The sequence below is a fragment of the Tetrahymena thermophila genome (assembly GCF_000189635.1).
Source record: "Tetrahymena thermophila SB210 genomic scaffold scf_8254367, whole genome shotgun sequence".
Lineage (NCBI taxonomy): Eukaryota > Ciliophora > Oligohymenophorea > Hymenostomatida > Tetrahymenidae > Tetrahymena > Tetrahymena thermophila.
In genome coordinates this window covers 120,413-144,833 of record NW_002476151.1, presented here as the reverse complement: position 1 = coordinate 144,833, position 24,421 = coordinate 120,413, and the positions used below count along the sequence as shown (strand labels likewise).

At 22.3% G+C, this 24,421-nt stretch overlaps 3 protein-coding genes across 3 annotated transcripts; all 3 read left to right on the top strand. All coding sequences in view use genetic code 6, as the record gives it.

Moving 5' to 3' along the window:
• Positions 1 to 1,074: 1,074 nt before the first annotated feature.
• On the top strand, positions 1,075 to 11,951 carry TTHERM_000756049 (transmembrane protein, putative; the record flags this gene model as incomplete). Its single annotated transcript, XM_012800299.1, has 15 exons — positions 1,075 to 1,097; positions 1,609 to 2,655; positions 2,884 to 3,970; positions 4,027 to 4,254; positions 4,560 to 5,668; positions 5,755 to 7,120; positions 7,180 to 8,881; positions 8,938 to 9,069; positions 9,305 to 9,868; positions 9,926 to 10,107; positions 10,169 to 10,556; positions 10,614 to 11,123; positions 11,182 to 11,226; positions 11,284 to 11,626; positions 11,678 to 11,951. The coding sequence occupies 15 exons, from the start codon at positions 1,075 to 1,077 to the stop codon at positions 11,949 to 11,951; spliced, it is 9,000 nt and encodes a 2,999-aa protein (XP_012655753.1).
• A 1,293-nt stretch (positions 11,952 to 13,244) lies between these two features.
• On the top strand, positions 13,245 to 18,155 carry TTHERM_000756048 (WD domain, G-beta repeat protein). The gene is made up of 9 exons (XM_012800298.1): positions 13,245 to 14,804; positions 14,883 to 15,113; positions 15,165 to 16,297; positions 16,354 to 16,747; positions 16,830 to 16,848; positions 16,953 to 17,262; positions 17,447 to 17,454; positions 17,638 to 17,722; positions 17,785 to 18,155. Exons 1-9 carry the CDS (start codon positions 13,314 to 13,316, stop codon positions 18,050 to 18,052), a joined length of 3,939 nt encoding a protein of 1,312 aa, XP_012655752.1. The 5' UTR covers positions 13,245 to 13,313; the 3' UTR covers positions 18,053 to 18,155.
• Positions 18,156 to 18,384: 229 nt separating this feature from the next.
• Positions 18,385 to 23,093, top strand: TTHERM_000756047 (transmembrane protein, putative; the record flags this gene model as incomplete). The annotated part of the gene is made up of 11 exons (XM_012800297.1): positions 18,385 to 19,474; positions 19,530 to 19,661; positions 19,715 to 20,278; positions 20,332 to 20,513; positions 20,565 to 20,952; positions 21,005 to 21,538; positions 21,597 to 21,653; positions 21,709 to 21,822; positions 21,876 to 22,179; positions 22,347 to 22,542; positions 22,713 to 23,093. The coding sequence occupies 11 exons, from the start codon at positions 18,385 to 18,387 to the stop codon at positions 23,091 to 23,093; spliced, it is 3,942 nt and encodes a 1,313-aa protein (XP_012655751.1).
• Between the last annotated feature and the right edge of the window lie 1,328 nt (positions 23,094 to 24,421).

Sequence of the window (24,421 nt, the reverse complement as noted above, 5' to 3'; positions counted from 1 at the left end):
TTCATGATGTGAAGTATTTAAAAAAAAGGCTTTGATATATTAACTAATAGTTTTTCAGAATATTTTTTAGTCGAAATTATATAAATAAAAATTAATCTAAACAAGCAAAATAGAGTTAATTGTTAATTAGTTATAAAATATGACTTATTAAAAAAAACATTTCTTTTTTATTATTTAAAAATATTTTTTACCTTATAAAATTAATTTAAAAAGAAGAAAATACTTGGTAAGTATGATAAATCCCATTTATAGTTACATCTTTCTAAAGAACATTTATAGCGGTGTAAAATAAAAAATTTAATAAAATTAATTTTGGTTTACTTGTTAAATTAAAAATGCTTGGTCTCAATTTTTTTAAAAAATCATCCATTTTAACTTGTTTGTTTTTAAATATATTTCAAAATATGTTGTAATAAAATATTATTTTGTTTGCTTATCAATAAAAACGAACAATTCTTTTTAACTATAATGATAGATATAATCTAAGTAACATTTTTTCGAAAGCAGATTTTCAATTTCTTATTTCAATAGTTTAAAAAAGCGATGTTCTATCTTAAAAATATGAAAAGATTTATTTTTTTATTTATTAGAGCTAGCGATTCTAACAAAAAGACTAAGTTACAACAAAACAAAGGAGAAAATAAACAATTTATTCTCGAGTATTAGGATAATTTAATAAATAAATTAACCAGACTTAAACTAAAAAAATTTATTTAAAAAAAACTAAAGACTGAACATTAAAAAACAAAAAATAAAAGCTAAAGTCTAATTTTTTTAATACAGTAACTTAGAAAGGACCCAATCTTAAAGATAAAGGAAATTTAAATATAAGAATAACTATAAGCAAAAAGAGAACAAATGCCAATTAAAACAAAATTAATTCATAAATAAATAATTGTTTTTAAAAATATTTTCATCTAAAACAATTTTTTTCTATTCTGTTGTTTATTTTTGTCAAATATTAAAATATTTATAAATGACGACTTGTGAATATTTATGAAATTTATCAATAGGGCACAGTGAATCTTAAAAAATAAATAGCCTCAACTGATTATATAGATAAATCAAAAAACTATGAAAAGTATATCATAAATTGTGTAAATAAACCAAAATTTGTATTTTTACTAATTTGAAAAAATCTTATTAAATAAATAAATACTTAAGATAGTTTATTGGAATCAAAAAATTCTGGTGATTTTAAGTTTTTTACTTAGATGTGTATTTTGAGGGTGTTTTGATCTACTTTTATTATCATTCTTACTGATTTTTTTTGTGTGTAAATTTAAAATAATTCTACATGTTATTGTCTTTATTACTTTTCTCCTCTTTAGCAAAATATAAATTTAAATTTTTAGTAGTTGAGTAAATTAAATACATCAATAAAATTATTTTGTATATTTGGCATCTGAATAAATGTAAATAAATTAATTAAGTATGGTTATTTACTAATAAATTTTTAACTTACTATACAACTAACTAACATTAATCAGTATATTAAGAAGTTTTGAAAAATTAAAAAAGCAAAAACAATCTCTAATTAATTAAATTAAAAAAATTGAGAATGCTAAAGTTATTTCTATTTATATTTTACATTATTATATAAAAAAGCTTGTCCTAGCTAGGTTGTCCTTAAAATTGTGCTAAATGTGATCAATTGAATAACTGCATCTAATGCATCTAGGGTTACTAGCTCTAAGCAGGTTAAAATATATGTAATCCAATTTGCTAATATGGATAGTATTATAATCCTTAATCTTAGACATGTGTTTCAGTATGCCCGTATCAGTATTTTAATCAAGATTCATCACAATCTTGCGTTTAGTTTACTCAATGTCCTACTCTCAGCACTCTAGGTTAAGCATACTACGACTAATTCAATTAAGCTATTTAATTAGATAATTTTCTTTATACGATAGGAAATAACTTTGCGCAGAATGACTATTCTATAAAAATATTTGATACTGCCAACGATTGCCAATTTTAAGGAACATTAACTGGACATTTATCTTCAGTATTATCTATAGTTAATTTTTAAGATATTGATAATTAATCAAGCCAAAAAACCACAAATATATTTTCTCTTTCTGCCAATGATCTTATTAAATGGGATATACAACAAGGAAAGTTAGTGAATCAAGCTAAGTTTGGGTTAAATTACTATGCACCTTCAAAACCATATATTGACAGTTAGGTTGTTTTATTGCAATAAAATACAACTTACTTTGGATCATTTTAATATCAATAATATTTCAATAATCCAGTTAGTTTAAGCGCTTATATAACAATGTACTAACTTGTTCACTAGCTAAATATAATTGGTTATGCTCAAGATTAATCAGGAATTCTTTATAGCTATTCAACAATGGAACTTGTCAAATATAATTCTTAATATCAAGGCTAATTAATTTGTTCTTTTAATTAGAATGTTTAGTAAGTGTAGTCTGTAGATTCAAGTTTTTTAATAATTTTATTTTAGTCTTCTTTTAACTTGCAAACATATTACAGAGGTGAGTGTGATGATTTAACAATTCAGTAAAATGAATAAATTACTAATTTTTATATTGTAGATGACCAAAATTATATAATATTAGTTGAATTTTATACACAAGCTATTCTTTATTAGGTTAATGAATACGATAGCATTTCATCGAACATGTATATTTAATCGCTTTAAACGATAAGTCATTCTTCACAAATTCTTTAAATAAATATATATAAATATGATTAAATATAAACCATTAATAATTAAAATTCAAGCCAATACTTAGTCATACTATTTAATAATGGAATTCTTCAGATCTATTCAATAATTGATTTTGACTAAAACAGCTCAAATCCAGTCAATCAATTTTTAATTAATTTAAACTAAATAAATACTTAAAGCTAATCACTAATTAATTAAATTATTGTAAATAAATAGCTAGGAAATATAATATTACTTGGATAAGGACTTAGCTTTTTGGAAATAGATTTTTCCAAAAATATTGTCCTCAAAAATATAGTTAAAAAAAATATTTCTCAAACTAAAACAGAACATACAAATAGCGTAATAGGCTTTGTTAGTGATGCCAATAATAATAGATTTATTTCTTATAGTTTAGATGGTTCCTTCATCATATGGTAAGAGACTGTAGATTAATTTAGTGGATTAATAAAGGTTAGGTTCGTCTTATAGTAATTTCACCCAATTTGTGCCTCCAGTATTTCTTCGTTTTGTCCATACTAAATGTAGTCATTAGAATTAGCTTAAAGTAATTTACTGATAGCTTAGTATGTTAATGATAATCGCGTATACTTATTTAATTATTAATATGATGCTGTTTGGTTAAATAATACATATAATCTTACTGATCCTACTCTTAAGCTAAATAATTATCACTTTTTAAAGAAAAACTTGACTCTTACCTTATGTAATGCCAAACAAATAGCTGCTTTTAATATATCAACAGCAAGTATTATTTACAACAAATTACAAATAAATTAACCATATTTGTATGGAGCGATAGATTTTTAGCCAACAATAAATGGTGCCAAAATAGGTAATTATCTTATTTATATTATACAGTAAACTAGTTCCTTATAATATCTAAGACTAGACTTATTTCCTGCAGGAACAAACAGAATTAATTAAAGTATTTCAAAGCCTATTAATTCTACTTACTATATCTAAGAGACAATGGAAATGATAGTTATAACACCTAATTTCTTATATATAATGAATTAAACTCTCTATATTTATAACGTAGCTGTATAAACTCCTTCTGCTATTTCATATGAACCTTAAAGCAAGAATCTTATTATATTTTAAGCAAATTAAAAAGCAACTTATATGACAAGGAGCTTAACAACTTACACAGCTTAAAGATCTTTCACCTTTTCTAGTGTTATATCTAGATAAGCAGTTAGTGCTAATTCCCCAGAAATGTATTTTTTTTATTAAAATACTATGAACAAATAGCTTCAAAATTAGGTAAAATTATCGATTTTACTTTTTTATTAATAAAATTGTTTTTATAACTTAATTAGATATACGCTCTTGGTCCTAACTTAGATATACAAATGGTTGTATCTTTTTAAAATAAGATAACTAGCTTAACTGCAATTCAATAATCATAAAAAATATATATTGGATTTTAAAATGGCGATATTTAATCTGGATACTTTAATAACAACTACTTATAAAACTAAATTACTGTTGCTTCACCTTAGTTCTAATATGTTTAAGAATTAAATAGAGTATACTATTTTGATAAAGTAAACTTGTTTTATTTTGATTTTTTTTTTTCGAAACGAATATCACTTTCTAAAAATATCTTAAATTTTTTTTTAATTAAACTTAAAATATAATTTTAACTGCCTTAAAACTTTATTTAAATGCTTTAAATCCTAACAAAAATTTTAAAAATTCATTTTTTGAATAATTTTAAATTTTAATTAAACCTAACAATTAAAAAAAAAATTTCCGCATATATTATAATTAATAAAACTCTACAGATAAAAAAAAATAAATAAAAAATTGTAAAAAAAGTTAATGATGATTATTTATATTATAAAAATAGGATATAAAATATTTATAATTATCTTCTAACACAGCTATTACAGTTACTTCTGGATAGTAATAATAACTAAATGGATTAATTATTGATTAGGCATTCTAAAATGTTATTGGATTTACAAATAGTAATATGTACTACAACTTTTTCATCTTTGATTTAAATAAAAATACTTTAAAATATAATATAACTGGAGGAAATAAGCAAGGTACAACTTCAGCATATTTGGATACAAGTAATGGATATTTAATAAGCTATTACAATGGAACAAATTAGTTTTTTGTATGGAAATACCCTAATATTACTTACTTGTACTCATGCCAAGACCATATAAATATTTACAATGATATTGTGTCAGGTAGTGACTAGCCAAGCTCAATTGTATATAACGTTGGTTATATATTCTTAATTCCTTAATAATATATGATATTGTCAACAAATAACTATGGAGGTATTGATAGATATTTTTACAATACAAATACTTCAAATTATATCTAATTGAACCCATTTTCAAAGGTATTTTTTGATAACTAACAATTAATGCTTTATGTTAGCTACTCTTCTTAAATTTCTTATTGCACTGTAATAGTTTATGACACAAACTAGCTTTAGCAACAATACATAAATGGTAATTCATTTCTCAAAGATATATAAGGAGTTATATTTTAAGGAAGCAAATCATATATTTATGACTAAACAAATTTAAATGTAATTGACAGGGTTAGCTTTAAGCTATTATTAACTATTTCTTCAAATAATCCTTCATTTTAAAGTGTAATTATCTCTGATCAGCTAAATTATGTATTTGTATGGAATAATTAACAAGTTAGCAAAAATTCAAATATAGCTATATTTAGCTTAGTTGATGGAACTTAAGTTTTTACAATTTCTAGTTATTAGCAAATCGATTCAGGTAATATTGACACAGTTGTTCTTGATGAAGATTCTTAGCAACTTTTTATTACTAAAGACTCTTATTTCTTTATGTTTTCGTTCGATTTACAATCATTTAAATACTCTGGATACTATTTAATTGGTTATGACACTGCTATTACTTAGATGTAATTTCTTCCAATTCAAAACATGATTGTTTTATTAGATGCTAGTAAAATCAGGTAAATAAATTTCTTTTTTTAATTTTTACTATCATATGTAAAAAATATTTATTCAGAAAATGATTTTATATTTTTAAATTAATTAGTTTTATAAGATGCGAGACTTCTATTAACACGAAGAATAACTTCAGATCAATTTATTTAACTATGAATGACGATTATTTTTAAAATTAAATTACTAATAAGTCTTATATTTTAGACAAATAGAATACAGCTTGGTCTTATGATTACCAAAATTTATAACAATCTTATTTATTCCAACTTGATTAAATCAGATTATCTACTTAGTGGGGTAATAATATATATGTCATTCTTAATAATACTTTGATTTAATATGATTTAAATATGAATTATATAAACAACTACTCAGGCAGGTTTAAGAATATTTGGTTCGATAATAATTATATATTTTTAGAATAAGTTACATAAAGCATAATCCTTTTAAATTAAACCAATTTATAGATAAATTAATATTTTACAACTAAACTCAGCTCTTATATTCAAAATCTGTTGATTATCTAAAATTTCACAGAAGTAATTATTCTTCTTTAGAACAATATTATTTGGCACATTAATTACCTTACTGGTTCAGTAATCAATAATTATTAAGCTCCAAGTACTATAAATGCTTTGTAATTTGATTTTAATGCGATGACTCTGATGTACATAAAGCCTACTTCTGTATAGTTTTTTACTAATTTTACCTCAAACAGAGTAAAATATTATAATTTATTTTCATAACCATACAACTCAACCCTTTCAAATAACATTACTAATGTGATTTTTGACTATCAAAGCAATCAAATGATAGTTATATATAAGAATTTAGCTTACCTTTAGGTACTTTAGTATTAGTATAATTCAACAACAAACTTGACTTTAAATAATATTGTATTAATTAGTCAAATTCCTCTTCCACTAAGGACACCTGACCTTTAAGTGTATTTAAATGGAAATTAATTATAAATTGTTAGCCCATGGTAAGCTGTTTTTTTATAAAGGAAATCTCTTATTCCTATATCTTATTTAAGAGATAATAGATATCTTAAAAGTATTACTGGTTATATACCTTCAGACAGTTAACCTTAATATGGTTTAGTGACTTCAGATTAGTTTTTATATTTAATTGTGCTTAATCCTTCAACTAAAAAGCGAAATATTTTATATAGCTTTTAAATGACATATCCAAGGATTATAATATTCAAAATATAGAATTAAGGATAGGTTTTATAATTTAATATAGTTGGTGCAAGTAATGGCGTATTTTTTAGCTATAATTTTCTTTTACCTTCTAACTTATATTCAATTTCTGCTAATTCAATACAAATCTAGTCACAGTGCTTTGAAAATTTAGGATAAATAAAGTATAGCTATAGCCTATAAAACTAACTTACAACACTCTAAAATTCCCTAAACTAATTGTAGATACAGCTGTAGTAATCTTTGATATATGTAAAAAAATAATTTTCTACATTTTACATTTTTTATTTTATTTTAAATTTAAAAATTAGGTTAATCCTACTGAGTCTTTTTATGAGAATACATTTTTTTAAAATCCAAACAATAAGATAGTCTATTTAAATTAAGATGCATAGAATAACCATATAATTCAAATAAAAAAGGATAGTTTTTAGTAAAATTACTTGTAAAATTTACAAATATCAAACATGATATTTGATATCTCTAATGCAAATAATGTAGGATTCAACTAAAATACAGTACGAATAACTTTTTAAAACATAACAATTTCTAGCAATGGTGATGGATTTTCTTTCGATTTATATAACTTATAGTATTTGGTAATAGAAAATTTTTAAATTAATGACATTTAACTGCAGAACAATTCCAAGCTATTTTCAATATCAAATTGCTCTTAGGTTTATTTCAACAACTTCACTATAAGTAATGTAGTGCTAAAAAATTAGTCGAGCCTATTTGAATTCATTAACTCAAACAATATATTTATTAATAATCTTACTATTAATAATCTAGTTATAGACTCTAATTCAAATACTAGCAATGTTTTCCATCTATTTAACTTAAAATATATTTAAATTCAGAATTGCAATTTCTTTAACATTTCTTCATAAAACTAATAATTTTAGACTAACTTTCTTTTCTCAGAAGCAACCAAATAACTGAATTTACAGTAAATTAATTACTTAAACATTGAAAGAATTCCTTTTATCTCATTTGTAGATAGCTATAAATAAGATTAATACTTATACTAAATAACACATAATTTTTTATCAATGAGTAATATAAACGCAACCTAAATTTAAAATTTAAATTCATCATTAATCAATTTTGTTGGAAATAGTTTTATAGTAAAAAATTCTTACTTTAATAATATAAATTGTAATTCATGCTTAGGGGGTGCAATCTATACCAAAAATGCAGTTTAGTTTAAACTAAGCAATTCATCATTATATAAAATAAATGCGTTCATTGGAGGAGCAATTTACATTACCGATTCTAATTATAATGAAATAGTTTTTGAAAACTGTAATTTTATAAGTAACTCTGCTATAGCAAGCGGTGGAGCAATCTATTTATAAAAAAGTGATCTTAAATTGCATAATTCAACTTTTATATAAAACCAAGCACTAGTTGGAGGTGCTATTAGATATACAGATATTGAACCACTATTTGCCTATAATTAAATATTAAAGCTAACTGATGATAATAATACTTTTGTAAATAATACTGGTACTATACACACAAATAATTTTGGCTCCTACACACACTCTATATAAATTTCATCTGAAAATTCAGCTATGTCTTTAATAGCTTCTAGAAGATAGCTATAACATACAGATACACAATCTATATCTAATGATTTCTTAATAAATGAGTATAAAATAACAGAATTTTAAAGTGGTGGATCTGTTAATTTTACCTTTAGAATTTTAGATTTAGAAGGAAATCCAGTTAATTTTAACTTAGATAAATATAACAATAATGAATACCCAGATATTATTAATTAAGAGATATCTAGCTATGTAATTAATGCAAATACATTTTCTGAGGAAGTAAAGTTGTTCGGGCAGCAATCAACTAACTATCAACAATTTAATTAAACAACAAATTCCTTTCTGATAAGTGATTTAAGTATTTATTCTCTACCTTAGACTGAGAATTTAATCTATATATAAGTGCCTTCTATCCAAAGATTAGTTAATTCTAATTTAACAAATAGGAGTTTTAGTCAAGGTAATATTAAAAAAGCCAATTTTTGAAAATACTTAATTATTTTATAAAATTATTAGGTCCTTTTTATTCGAGATTAGTATTTTAATTTAGAAAATGTGTTGCAGGAGAAATCTATTAAGAATCCAACAAATTATATATTTGCTCTGAGTGTAAAGACGGCTTTTATTCATTAGTTGAACCAAAACAAAGTAAAATTTCATTATTTGATAATTTTTACTTGTTAATTTAATAATATTTCTTTTAACAAGAAATGATTGAATTTAAACAAAATTAATAAGAAATTCTTATTTTTGATAATTTCGCATTTGCTTTTATTTTTTAAAAAAAACTAATTTTGATTGAAAATTAAACATTTTTATTTAAATTAAGATATACAAACTAAAATTCATTTTTTAATATTTATTTTTATTATAAAAAATTAAGCAAAATCTACCATATAAAATTGTTAAAGATGCCCAGATGGAGCTTCTGATTGCTATAGAAACACAATTAAGCTTAAAGAAGGATATTGGAGGAGTAGTAACAATACAGATTCTATTGTTTATTGCTCTAATTAGCCATCGAATTGTAATGGAGACGAATCTAAAGGCTATTGTAAAGAAGGAAACTTTGGACCTCTTTGTGAAATGTGTGACAATAATGGAGTTCGTTGGGGTAGTCCATATATGAGTAATGGTAAATATGGTTGTGTCAAATGCTCTACTTTAATGAATAATTCTTCATATATTTTACCATCTGCTATTGCAGGAATAATAATGTTAATTTACCTAATTTTTAGTATAAAAATTGCAATAAATATAAGTGAAAATATTGTAATTGGATTCTATTTAAGGTGTTTAAAGCTCTTACCTATTAGTAAATCTGCTTATCTCGATACAACAAACATGAATATAAAATCTATGATGAACTACATGCAGCTAGCTAAGCTTGTTAATACCTTCTAAGTTTAGCTACCTTCTTGGTTACAAATTTTACCTTAGTATTTAGGTAATTTCAATTTATTATAGATACTATATAAAATTAATAATCTTAATATTCTAATAGGTTCCCCTGTTGATAATTTTTTGTACACATTTGACTGTTACCTAAATAAAATTGCTAGCAGTAAAATTCCTCTGATATATTTACGTACGGTATGGACACTTGTTATGCCATTTTTATATATCATAGGAATGAGTATACTCTATTTTATATTTGTAAAACTGAAATGGGCTAAATTTCATAAGGTAAATAGTTATTTTAGAATTTAACTTTTCACTAATATAAATATATTTTATTTTATAAAAGAATCATTTAATTAGTGGTCTTGTGTTTTTGATATATTTTTTGTAATCAAATATGGTTTCTAATTTGTTGAGTGTGATGGCTTGCAGAGAAATTGATAATTAAAAATATATTCTAGCAGATATAACCTATTCTTGCTATACTAAAACTCATATTTAATATATTTTTACCATATGCATTCCTGGTTTATTACTTTGGGCTGTAATTTTGCCTGTTTTGATTATAAAAAAACTATCAAAGAATAAAAATAACCTCGAAAACTCTAACATAAGAATACCATATGGCTTTCTTTATCAAGATTATAAATAATAATATTACTATTGGGAGTTTGTGAGAAGCTACTTAAAAATTATAATCATAGTTATCATGAACTTTTATGGAGATCCTTACAGTATTTATTTTTCAATAATAAAATTAAATTTTTTATTTTATAATTAATAAATATTAGATAATAAGCTTGTAATAGCTGCAGTTTTATTCTTACTATATTTAGTGTTACTTCAAAAAGCAAAGCCCTATAATATGATTTACTATCAATAAGTAGATAAAAGGAGCATGGTTGTGTTAATAATTATTATTCTAATGAATATTTTTTTATATAACAAACCAGACATAATTCAACAGCAACTCTTTTATATAATAGTACTAGGAATAGATAATTTATATTAAGCCTATTTAGTATTTGAAGTAGTTAAAAATAAGCTTATAATAATTTATAAATATTAAATAAGAAGCTTAAAACTTTAACTTTTAGAATATTTTCCTATGCTAAAAAAATATATCAAAATAGACACAAAAAGTACTTTAGGGGTTTTCTACTATTGGAGATAGATAAGAAAAGAAATAATAGAAATGAAGAAAAAGAAAGTTGAGCAGGAGGTTATTATTTAATAACACATAACTTCTGTAATGTGTTAGTAATCAAATAGTGGAAGAATATAATTAGAAAATCATTAAAGTAATATTAATTAAAATTTTTAACCAATAAATTATAATTGCTATTTTAATTTTAATAGGTCCTCATAGCATGTTTAGTCAATAAGACATATATTCTTAAAGAAGTATTATTTAAAAGATAAAAGAGCATATTTATAAAATTTAATATTTTTTATTAATAGACATTGGTTCTTTTCTCTTGTAAGACAAAGAGAATGATTGGCTTCAAAGCAACATAAATTCTAACTCTAATTTGTAAAATCATGTGAATATTAGCTCAGCTAAAAATAATAATACTTAATAAATTTAAAAGTCTGCTTTTTCAAATATTTAAGAAAATAATATTAATAGTAAAAATGTATAAGATGATATACAAGATATGTAGATTATTTAAAGAAAAAAATCATTAAAATCTTAAAAAGAGTCATTTTAAATTGTAAGTATAATATATAAGAACCTTAGAAGAGTCCTTATTGATTGTGATCAAATAAATATTAACATTCTTTCATCATAAGAGTTAAATAAGTATAACTACTTTTTTAATCAATTAATATATTAAATAATATTTATAAATAGGTAATAATAAATAAATGAATATGAACCTCATGAATCAATAGAAGATAATGTTCAAAAAAATATAATATAATAATAAGATTCTTAATAGTTAAGTTGTTAAGTGCAAGATTAAATTTCTATATAAATATAACAATCTAAAGAAATTAATTATAAAATCCCAGATTTAGATAGCCATGCAAAGTAATAAAGTAAGTAATCAACTGACAGCTAAGGTATAGATAGCTCATAAGAATAAAAATAGAATAGCTAAATTAAATAATATGAAGATATATGACAAGTATATATATTTTTAAATATAATATATATATATTAAACATGTAAAAAATTTCAAATGTGATCCTAAATATTTTTATAATTGTAATTCGACATTATTTATTAAATTTTTTACTTTTAATCTAAAGAAATACTTTATTTTTCTAGTAACATTATCATACATAAAAAAATAATTTTATTTTAATATTTATTTTAATAATATTCTTAAAATTTATATTAAAATTGAACTGAAAAATCTAATAATATATCAAATATTTTTTTTATTTATTACTTTATTTTATTATATCTAATAATTATTGTGCTTAAATTATTTTTAAAAGAAAAAAATAAACTAGAACTAATAAAATAAGGCAAGTATAATAAATAAAAACTAATTACAGATAAGATATAAATAATGGATATTAAAATTTTGATTATTTTAATAGGTTTTTTTAAATACATTTAATGTTAAGAGATAATCCAAATAGTTTAATGTAAATTTAAATGTCAAGAATGCGATTACACTTTAAGAAAATGTTAAAGATGTGAACCTAATTTTTTTTATAATGAAGAGATATAATCATGCTAATCAAGCTGCGGTTATGGCAGATATTTTTAAAAAGAAACATAGTAATGCTCATCTTCTTGCATATATCCATATATATAAGATGAAATCACTTTATAGTGTAAATAAATAGAATAATGCCCCTATCTAGAAGAGATTGGCCAATAATATTTTGATTTGTTTACAATTAGTTTGTTAGTAGAAGATTAAATTATCACAGCTGGTAGAAATAGTATATAGTCTGATTATAAAATAAAAATTTTTGAGAGCAACAATATTTAACTTATTGGATAGATGGATGGTCATTTGTAAGAAATTATTGCAATTAAAGAATATAATTCAGAAGAAACAAATAATCAAGGAGTAATTTCGCTTAGCTCTAAAGAGATATTTATATGGAATTTACATTATGGTTAATTATACATTAATATTACAATCGAAAATCCTTATTTTATAAGTAATAAATACTCTGAACTAATCTATATTGACAGCTAATTTATCATTTTAAATTATGATGATGAGCGATAATTTGGTTTATTTTACTTTTAAGAGTATTTAGATTCTATTTAGAGAAATTAAAACTTAAAAGCGTCACATTTTTTCCATCTGTTTGAAAAGAAACATGTAAAAAATATAAAAGGATTTATAAGATACAGAGACCAATTAATAAGCTATAGTGAATAAAACATATTTTAATGGGATATATTATCCAAAATTGGTTATAAAAAGTGCACTTTTGATGAAAGAATCAAAGGAGTTAGATTAATAATTGATGATATCTTTTTGATATATTTCTATGAGTCTACAAAAATATTTATAATGACAATTACAAGTAGCTGTGCCAAAGTTTCAGAAGATGATATTTAATAGGAGATTGGAGAAATTTTAGTTTATTCTTCTTCTATTTTTTTTATACTTACAAATGACGAATTACTTGTCTTTCAATTAAATATTTTGCCGTTATAAATGCAAAGAGAGGAAATTCCTAGAGTCGATCTATTATAGATTCAAAAAATACAAGAAAATTTAATGATGATTAGATTTTCAAGTGAAGGATTTTTAGTTTCTCTAGAACCAACCGGTTTAATAAAAATTTACTAAATTTTGATAGATTAGGAAAGTATAGAATCAGAAAAAGTATTAAATTATTTAAATTAGTATGACTTCAAATTTTAAGCTCCTATGTTTTTGACTAACATAATAATAAATGTGAAATAACAAATGATTTCCTTATTCGGGAAGCAAATATTGTCAGTAAACTTTGATTTTTACAAAAATAGCTAAATAAATAATTAGCAGACATAGAAGAATATTCCAAAAATTTAAAATGGTCATACAGATAAGATTAATGGTATGCTTATTGATGAGCTATAAAAAAGAATCATAAGCTATAGCGATGATGGTAGTTTTAAGGTATGGGAATTGAATGAAGATTCATATAATCAGACTTTTGCTAAATAAATGTCATACGATAGTAATTTTGATAATGTAAATTTTATTATGGAATAATATCATCCTTCTTGCAATCCTTACAATTTATTGGTATGTAAATTCAAAGTATTAGGCATGGATATATTTAAGGATAGTGGTTATCTACTTTCTTAGTATAATGACAATACTGTAGTAATGTGGCAATATTCGATATTTTAAATAACATATATAAGAACATTTAGCTTAAAAGATTAAACAAAAAAACTAAATAATTTTCATATTGATAAATTTTATTTATATATAACTATTAGCAATAATTAAGAAGTAAAAGTATTTCATCTCTTAAACTAAAACTAAACTTATTCTCTTCCCTATGACAATCCTTTAAAAACTTACATTTTGAGGAACGATTATAATTTTTATTTAGTTATTTTAAAGCAAACACCAACAATTATAAGTGCTTTATTCTACTCAATTAGGGGCTAAAATTTAGAAAAGATAAACTTTTATATTGAATTTTAAGGATAAATGCAATCTATCCATGTTACTGAATAAGATGAAAGTACTTCTTATGCAAATCTCTATTCTTTTTTTATAAGTACAAATTAAAACAAACTATTTTTTATTGATTATAATTTTAACAAATTTACTACTGTTGTTCCAGTTGCAACAGCTTTAGCTTTTTTTACAGATCTCGATATATTGATTTGCTTTTCTAAGTCATTTCAAACATACTTAGTTGATGCTTCTTCAACAAACATACTCAACTAATTTTAATATTTCAATTCTATTATTAGCGAAAATGCAATTACAATTCCCTTCAGATAAAAGATTTGCTTTGTTTATATTAATAATGCAAATGATGCTATAAAAAATTAAGTAAATAATATTATGAAGCTTTTTTTTTATTTTTCTTTGGTTTTCATTTTTAATTAAATTATTATTTCTATTGGATAGGTGATAGGCATAAATCATCAAGGAGCAATCATTTACTTAGCAACATTCGAGTAGAAAATTACTAGTGTAAAAGCAGATCACATAACATAAAAGATATTTATTGGGTTTTAAAATGGTTAAATATATTATGGAAGCTTCTCCCCTTAACTCAAAATAAATTCATATAGGACCACATATACATAAGATCTTAGATACTCTAAAATAATTAGAGGTTTTATCTCTTTTTAATCAGTAAGTTTATTTTAATTTAAATATTATTGATTTTTTTATTTATTATAATAGAATTTAATGATTTATGATTTAATTTCTATGGAATCCTCAATATTCCCAAAAAAACATTTAAATGATATATCTGGATATATCCTCGACGAAAATAATAATAGCATAATTACCTATTCTAACGAAACAAATACTAATCTTTTTAAATGGGATATAAACGCTTTAGAGTATTATCAAATAAAAAATCCTATCTAAATTAAAGGAGGTACAATGGCTGGAGTAGATCAAGTATTTTTGGATTTGTATAATGGATTTCTTATAACTTTTAATTAAGCAATTTTAGAGATAATTGTATGGACGTATCCTAATTTAAAATTTCAGTTCAAGGGAACTGTTTTGCAGGAAGCTAAGTAAAATTTAACAAATAACAATGATTCGAATGAAAATGGATCTTAATAACCTTAATATACCTATGCAGTTAAACAATTTTATTTGTTTAAATAGAACATGACACTTTTAATTTTAGATAATCAAGACTCAATAATTGCTTATAACTATCAAAATAATATTTCTTATATTTTTACTGAAAACAGCTCTGATAAATTCTTTTTTGATGAGGAAGTTGGTTACTTGTTTATTAAAAAAGGGTTTGGTCTGTAATCTGTTTTAAAGGTTTATAACATAAGCCTTTCTGAAATAGCTGAAAAGAGAGACCATAACCTTGATATAAGAAATGTAATTTTTAAAAGAAAGTACACATACTCGTACGATATAAACATAATAGCTGTAATTGACAAAGTTTCTTTGTAAACTATTCGAACAATAAAATGCTTAAATCCAACAATACTAAATATAATAATCTCAGAAAAATTAGACATGATTTTTATATGGAATGATTACTACAAAGATAAGGTGTTTTATCAAAAAATTGCGATTTTTAATATTTCTTCAGGCCTCTTTTATAAAGAAGTATCTGCTAATTAATAATTAGAATATGGTAATATTGGAGCAGTAACATTAGATGAATCTTCTTATACATTGTTTTTTTCTAGGAGTAACTTTTGTATTTTTGCATTTGATTTATTAAGATTTGTTTACACTGGATATTACATCATTAAATTTAATACTGCTATCACTACTTTAACATTTCTACCTTAATATAATTCTCTCCTATGCTCAGATAGTGCCTAAATTATGTAAAAAATTGATTATTATATATTCTTAAACTTAAATTTTATTTTATTTTTTTAAGGTTCTTTAATGTCGAAAATGCTTTAAATTCAAGAAATTTAGTTACTCCATTATACTAATCTAGAAACGATAATTATTTTATACACAATTAGCAATAAAAAACTTATTTTATTGACTACGATAATTCACTTTGGGTTTTAGATAACTAATCTTTTGAATTAAACTTTTTAAAATAATTATAAACAATAATGGCTGCTAAATTTTGGAATGAAAACATTTATTTATCTACAACAAATGCATTAATTAAATTAGATATGCAACTCAATGTGCTGCATTAATTAGATATATAGCTGCGTACCTTATATTTTAGTCAAAAAAGCATATTTTGTTAAAATCAAAACTATGATTTAGTTAAAATAGATATTGATTCTCTTACTCTAGATTCAAAATTTAAGGTATAGAAGTTTTATAAAATTTTAACATAATTAATTATAATAGAATCGAATAGCGAAATATTAATTTTATATTAATCAGTAGATAGCGTTTTAATTATTAGGTATAGTTATGCAAGTTATAAAACAATATAAACTTTTTTTGATAACAGTTATTAATTTATGCTTTTTCAGCCTCAAAACAGTATGTTAATAATTTTCAAAAAAGAGAATAATGTAATGGATATTTACTCTGCAATCAAGTAAGACATTAGAGCTATTAAAGATCCAAACCAAGATATTGACACATCATTTGATTTTATTGAGGCTTATTGTGCTTATAAAGCTATATATGACCCACAAACAAATAAATTATATACTTTGAGTAATAATGGGTTGATTATTGTATATGGGTTTTCTTTTACAAAAAAAGGAACAATTAATTCTATTACACTATAAAACTGGCTGCCTTTACCCACTTTATTGAATGATGTTAAATTAAATCTCTAAGATTAGTTTTTTTTGATTGAAATGCCTTGGTAATTATATTATTACGATAGATAAACCAATATCCTTCAAAAATCTATTAGAGATAACTATATTCTGAACAATATAAATAAAATAAAGTATATTAATGAGCTTGGAGATACAAATTAAAGCTATTTTTTTGTTAGTTCATACAATATGTTATCATTAGCATACTAAAATAAACAAAATGTTTAGGTAGTTAAGTAATTTCAATTAAGCTATCCCATAGTGATTAATTATCAAATCAAATAAATTGATGGGAATAATTATATAATAATTTAAGGTTTAAGTAATGGTTTAGTTTACAGATATGATTTTCAGTTAGTAAACCAAAGTACAACTCAAAATAAGTTTGAGTGCTAATTTAACATAGGAATTTATAGTAGGTACTATCAGTAAAATAACTAATTATAAAACTTAGAAAAATCTTTAAAAATTGCAGATGCTGAAATATCTTAAACATATATCTATGTAAATAAAATTACCATATTTTATATTTACTAATTAAAAATTTCTTATATATTTTAAAATAGGGTGAACCAAGATTAAGTTTGTATTATGATCCTATCTTTACCAATTTAAAATCATAATATTCTGCTGTTGGCTCAACTCAAAATAATAATGGGAAATATGTTCTTTAGATTTTGGATGATATTTTTTCGCCAGAAAGTTTTTCTTAGATTAATATCCAAAACTATATATTTGATATCAGCTAATCAGATAACATCTAATTTAACAATCAAACAAAAAAAATAATTTTAAGCTAAATAGATTTTAAAAATGATGCTCAAAATTTTTTGATGAATTTTACTTAAGCTAATTCAATTATTTTAGAGGATATCCTTATAAAAAATATAAACATAAGAGGAAAGAGTAGCTTTTTCTATTTTAGTTAATGTAAGTAAGTTTATCTAAAAAATTTAAAGTTTCAAGACATTAACATTCAAAACGAGTCAAAAATAATAGAAATTGATAGAGTACAAGATATTTATATTGAATAACTGATATTTGAAAACATTTTTGCTGATCAAACTTTTCTTTTAGAATCTCTATTTTTAATTTAGAATTCCAAAAAAGTGCATCTTAATGATATTTAAATAATTAACATTCGTTCTAACGAATTCATATATTTTATGTAAGGATTTGGAATAGCAGAATTACAAATAAGAAATTTAAACTTTAAATTTTCAAACAAAATTTCATTTTTACAAATTTCAAACTCCTATAATGAAAACTCTAAGTAATTTATATAGAAAGGCGATTAATTTTTTATATAAAATGCAACTATAGCATCTGTAAATCATGTTTAAAACTCTGTAATAAGCTTAACAGGGAATTCTTTTATTATTAATTAAATTAAAATATTTAATGTGAGCTGCTCTAATTGCTTAGGTGCTGGCATTTAAGTATAATATAGTAATTAATTTATTCTGTAGGATTCATTATTTCAATTTAATTTAGCTTAAAAAGGTGGTGCTATTTATATCGATTCTAATTATTATAATAGTACTATTATCAAAAGTAGTATATTTTTAAATAATAAAGCATTAAGTTCTGGAGGAGCAATATTCTTACAATTTAGTAATCTGTAAATGTATAATACAACAATAATAGAGAATTAAGCACTAATTGGAGGAGGAGTTAGGTATTTAGGAATCTAACCAGATTTTATTAATTAAATCATAAATAAAGACTTAGTTGAAAACAATATTATTAATTCAATTACTAAAAATAATGCTTCAATTCATAGTAATAATTTTGGCTCATATTCGTTTTCCTTAAAGGTTACTTCTAACAGTATTACTAAAAATTATAATGATTAAATCATACCTATGATTGAAAAGGATACTATTTAAGTTTTTGATACTGTAAGCATTAATGATTTTTAAAGTGGGGGAAATATTGATGTAAAATTTTAAATTTTAGATCTCGAAGGTGTACCAATTAATTTTGACTAAAAATTATATGAATCTGAAAGCTATCCACAAGATGTAAGTGAAGAGATCTAAAATTTTAAAATTATAACTACTTTAAGCAACGATAAAATAAAAGTGTATGGTTAATATATTTCTGATTAATAGTAGTTTAATGCAAAAGATAGAACATTTTCAATCAAAGATATGAATATTGTATCTATTCCTGAGACACGAAATTACTTCTTTTTTGAAGTTCCAAGCATATTTAGAGCACATAACAATAATTAACAATACTATTTCAAATAAGGTACATTTAAAAAATATCTACTTTCTAATATCATTTGAAATATTTAATATAATAGAAAGATTTGGTGTAAAAGTTAACATCTAATTTAGGCAATGTATTGCTGGAGAAATACTAACATAAAGTGGGTCTCTTTTTTTATGTTAAGAGTGCAAAGAAGGTTTTTACTCATTATCTTAACCTAATTAAAGTAAGTTACATTAATTTTATTTTTTAAATTTCAACTTATCAAAAATGTTAAAGCTAATAAATAAAGTTAACAATGTGAGAGATGCCCAGAAAATGCAGAAAAATGCTATAAAAATAAGATAATTGTAAAAAAGGGTTATTGGAGAATTTCTGATGAAACAAATGTGATAATAAAATGCAAAAATAATGAGCAAAATTGTAATGGAAATGAATTAACTGATTATTGCAAAGAAGGTCATATTGGCCCTCTTTGTGAATCGTGCGATTCTACGGGAGAGATGTGGGGCTCAAGATATATGTCAGATGGTAAGTATAATTGCATAAATTGTAAGGGTTTGTAGAATGATATTAAATTTCTACTTCCTTCAATTTTAGTAGGGATATTTATGATATTCTATATATTATTTAGTGTTAAAATAGCCTTAAATATTAGCTAAAATATAATATTCGGATATTACTTAAGAAAATTAAATATGCTTAATATTAGTAAATCTGCATATCAAGACACAACAAATATGAATATGAAGGCTATGATGAATTACATACAGATATCTTAATTAATCAACACCTTTGAAGTAGATCTTCCTGGTTTTCTTGAATTGTTTCCAAAATATATAGGTAACTATTATTTAGTTTAATCTTATAAATTATAAAAATAACACATATTCAAGGATCTCCTGTCAATAATTTCATGTACACACTTGATTGCTTTCTTAGTACCCTTTAGTCTAAAAGTTTTCTTCTCATATTTTTGAGGACAATATGGGGTCTTATGATCCCAGTAATTTACATATTTATTGCTGGAATAATATACTTTGCGTTGTATTAATTCAAAGTATTATCATATAACAAAGTAATATTTTATATTTTAAAAAAAAATTAAAAACTTAAATTTTTATTATAGAGTTATTTAATATGTGGATTAGTCTTTATAATATTCTTTTTGCAGCCGAATATCATTAATAATTTACTAAGTGTTTTATCATGCAGATAAATTGATTAAAATTACTACATTCTTGCAGACGTTTCACATAAATGCTACACTGAAGAGCACATTAAGTTTATTCTATCAGTTTGTATTCCAGGGTTAGTTTTGTGGGGATTTATTTTACCAATGAGTATTTTGAAAATACTCTTTATGCATAGAAATAAGCTAGACTATGCAATAATTAGATTACCTTATGGATTTTTATACTAAGATTACACACAATAGAGGTTTTATTGGGAATTCATTAAAAGCTATATGAAAATATTAATAGTAGTAGTGTTAAATTTCTATGGAGATCCATTTAGTAATTTTTTAAAAGAGATTCATATTTAATAATAATTTATTTTTAACAATAGACAATAAACTCTTAATTATTATGATTATACTACTTTTATACTAAGTAAGCTTATCTATTATGAAGCCATATCAAATGAGGTATTTTTAATAATTAGAGAAGAAGAGTATGATAACCTTAACTGTGATAACAATAATGAATATCTTTTTGTATAATTAACCTGATAAGATTTAGTAACAAATATTCTATTTGATTGTATTAGGTATCCATAATATTTATTTAGGATACTTAATCTTTGAAGTAGTGAAGGCTAAACTATCAATTGCTTAGAAAAAAAACTTAGAATTAATTAAAAAGAAAATAATTCAATTATTTCCATCATTATCTAAGTTTATAAAATTTGATAAGCCAAAGGATCTTAAAACATTTCATAATTGGAATAAAATAAGAAAAGAAATACTAAGGATTAAAATGAGTTCAGTCAAAAAAGATCCATCACAAAAATAAAATTCTTCTAAGTCTTAATAAGAAGTTTTACCAGCTTTGATTTCACCACTTTCCTAATCAATAAATGCAAACATAGGATCTTATAATAGTAGCTAACAAAAATAAGTTAATAAATAATATTTAAGAATTTTTTAATTAATTAACAGATATATCTGTCAAAGAATTAATAGACTCACATAAAAACTTAAATGGATATTCAATTAGTAAATTTATTAAATTAATATAATTTTATTTAAATATTTTATTTACAAAAAAAAGCAAGTAAAAAATAGTTGGAGCCACCCTCAACAACTTCCTTTCAAAGCCAAAATTACTTTATTTCCTAAAATGTTAACACAAAGAGAAGCCAATTTTTTAAAGATACTCATCGAAGTAAAATAAGTTTTTATATAATTTATTAAAATATTATAAATAATTTATAAAAGCAAGTAGAATAGAAGATACAAATTAGATTAACTAAAAAAGCTCAAAATACTTAGATATTAATGAAATCATTTTAGACAATAGTCACTTCATATTCCCAAAATCAACAAAATAAATTTGTGATTAATAATAAATTGAATAAGAAAATAAATTTATTAATGATCTGCAATTATCCAACAAGCTAAATAAAAAAAATTATTTTGATTTTTCTAATTAAAATGAAAAAAATGAGAGCATTATTTACAAAAATCTTTCAAAAGTATATTTACAAAGAAATAGTAAAGGATTAACACCATAAAAGAATAGGTAATTCAATTAATAAACTGTAATTTCTCTTAAAATAATAGCTACTCGAATACAACTTTTACATTCAACTTTTTTTTTAAATTACAAAACTTGGTCTTGAGTGTTTTATTCTTAATATATGAGAAATTACAGTATATTTTATCTTTTGTAAATATTTTATTATTTAGTAAAGAAACAAATATCGATGAAGTTGAAGTAGGAAATTTAGTTGAAAGTTAAATCAATCAAGTAAGCCCTAGAAAGAAAATTAATGAGATGATCATTAATTTTCATATCGATTAAAACAAATTAGAAGATGAGAACTCACTTTATTCTACTAATATAAACAAAGAGGAAAAATCAGACTTTAATTTTGAACATAATGTAATATTTTAGATATAATTTTAATTATCAAGTTTGTTAAATAGGTTAAAATAAATTAAATTAATCTAGATATTTAAATTATCTTAAAATTAAGAATTGAGCTTTAATAATATTTGATACTTTTAGGTTTAATCATTTTAGTAAAAAATATTTTTATTTATAAATATTAGAATGAATAAACATCTAGCTTGAAAACAACTAATGATTTAAAAATTGTAAAGTATAACTAACATAATTTGATTGATAAAAATATTATCAATAATATCTAAGAAAAATAGAATGGTTTTTCATCTTATAAAAATTTGATTATTAATTAGTAAAAAAGCTCTAATCAATAGGAAGATTTTTAGATTTAATAAGCTGAGAAAAATGCCAAACAAAAAAATTAAAATATTTTAAGCTAAAATATGGTTAAAAACTCTCATTCAAAAGAGTAACAAATATAAAATTCTGAGTTATCAGATAAATTTACAAAGGAGTCTTCTTTATTAGAAAATTATTAAGATATTTAAGAACATTAAACTGAGCATTCAAAATCATTAAGTTCATGATGCTACTTAAAATAGTTGAAAACTATCATCTTATTTTATTAATTCATTAGATTTTATTTTGATAAAAATACTTATTTGTTCTAACAAAGTATTGATTTTTGTTTACATTTTTATGATTAATTTTGTGAAAAAAAAATAGTTAAATAGGAATTAAATAATTAATTTATTTAATAACAGGTATATATAGTAAACATCTCTCTAGATTACTTTTTAAAGCATTAGATATTATTGTTTTTTATCTGTAATAATACCTACCTTTTAAGCAATTTAACTGATATTTTATTGTTTTTAAAATAAATTATTAAATATCTTCTAAGAGAAAGAAAATTCTAAAAAAAGAAATAGATAATTATTTTATTTTGGAAATTAACTTATTGCATTTTCAAAAATTATTTAGCATAAAGTTAAATCTAAAATAATTTTTTAAAAATTATTTAGAGTAAACAGTAACCTACAAAATTGAATAAATTAAATACATCAATAGATTTTTTTCTCAAAAGCAAACATAGGAAAAATATCAGCTAAATCATTTTGTTTTTTATTTTAAGACCAAGAGAGACTACAACTAAATTAATTAAAATATGAATTATTTATTATTTTTTTATTTCCCACACCAAAGAAAATTTTGATTCATTAAAATCTGCATTAATAATTAAAAGATTACATATTTTTAAAAATAAATATCAAATCATCTTTAAGATAGAATGAGTGATTTACGTTCAAGTTGTAGAGATATATTAAGGAAAATTTTGTATTTTTGATTCTTTAAAATAAAAACTCACATTTACTATATAATTAAGTTTTTTTACATGTAAGATAAAAGAAATACTAAGTAATATTTGTTATTTAAACAAATTTGTTACAGCGAAATTGTGAATCTATTTGACAAGTATTTTTTTAAATCATAAAAAAATACACAACAAATCAAATATTTATTTACATTTAGTTTTAAGAAATTTGAAATATTTGTAACAGAGGTTATAAATTAATTTTTTAAATATGCTTAACTAAAAAAGTAATAAGTTTTAATGCATTTAAATATTTCTCTTAATTTATAAAATTATGCCAATTATTTACATTAAATATTCAAATGAATTAAATTTTTAAACTATTTTGTCGATTTGAAATCGTTATTTCTACTTCCATATTAATGTTTATCTAACCTTATATAAATGAAGTATGTTTAAAGTTAAGGTAATTTTGCTTGAATATTAGTTAATATTGACTGTTGAATAATAATATTTCAATTAAGATTTTTTTGAATATGTGTTGACTAAGATTAGTATGTAACAAATGCTGATTTTTATATAAATGAGGAAAATTTATTT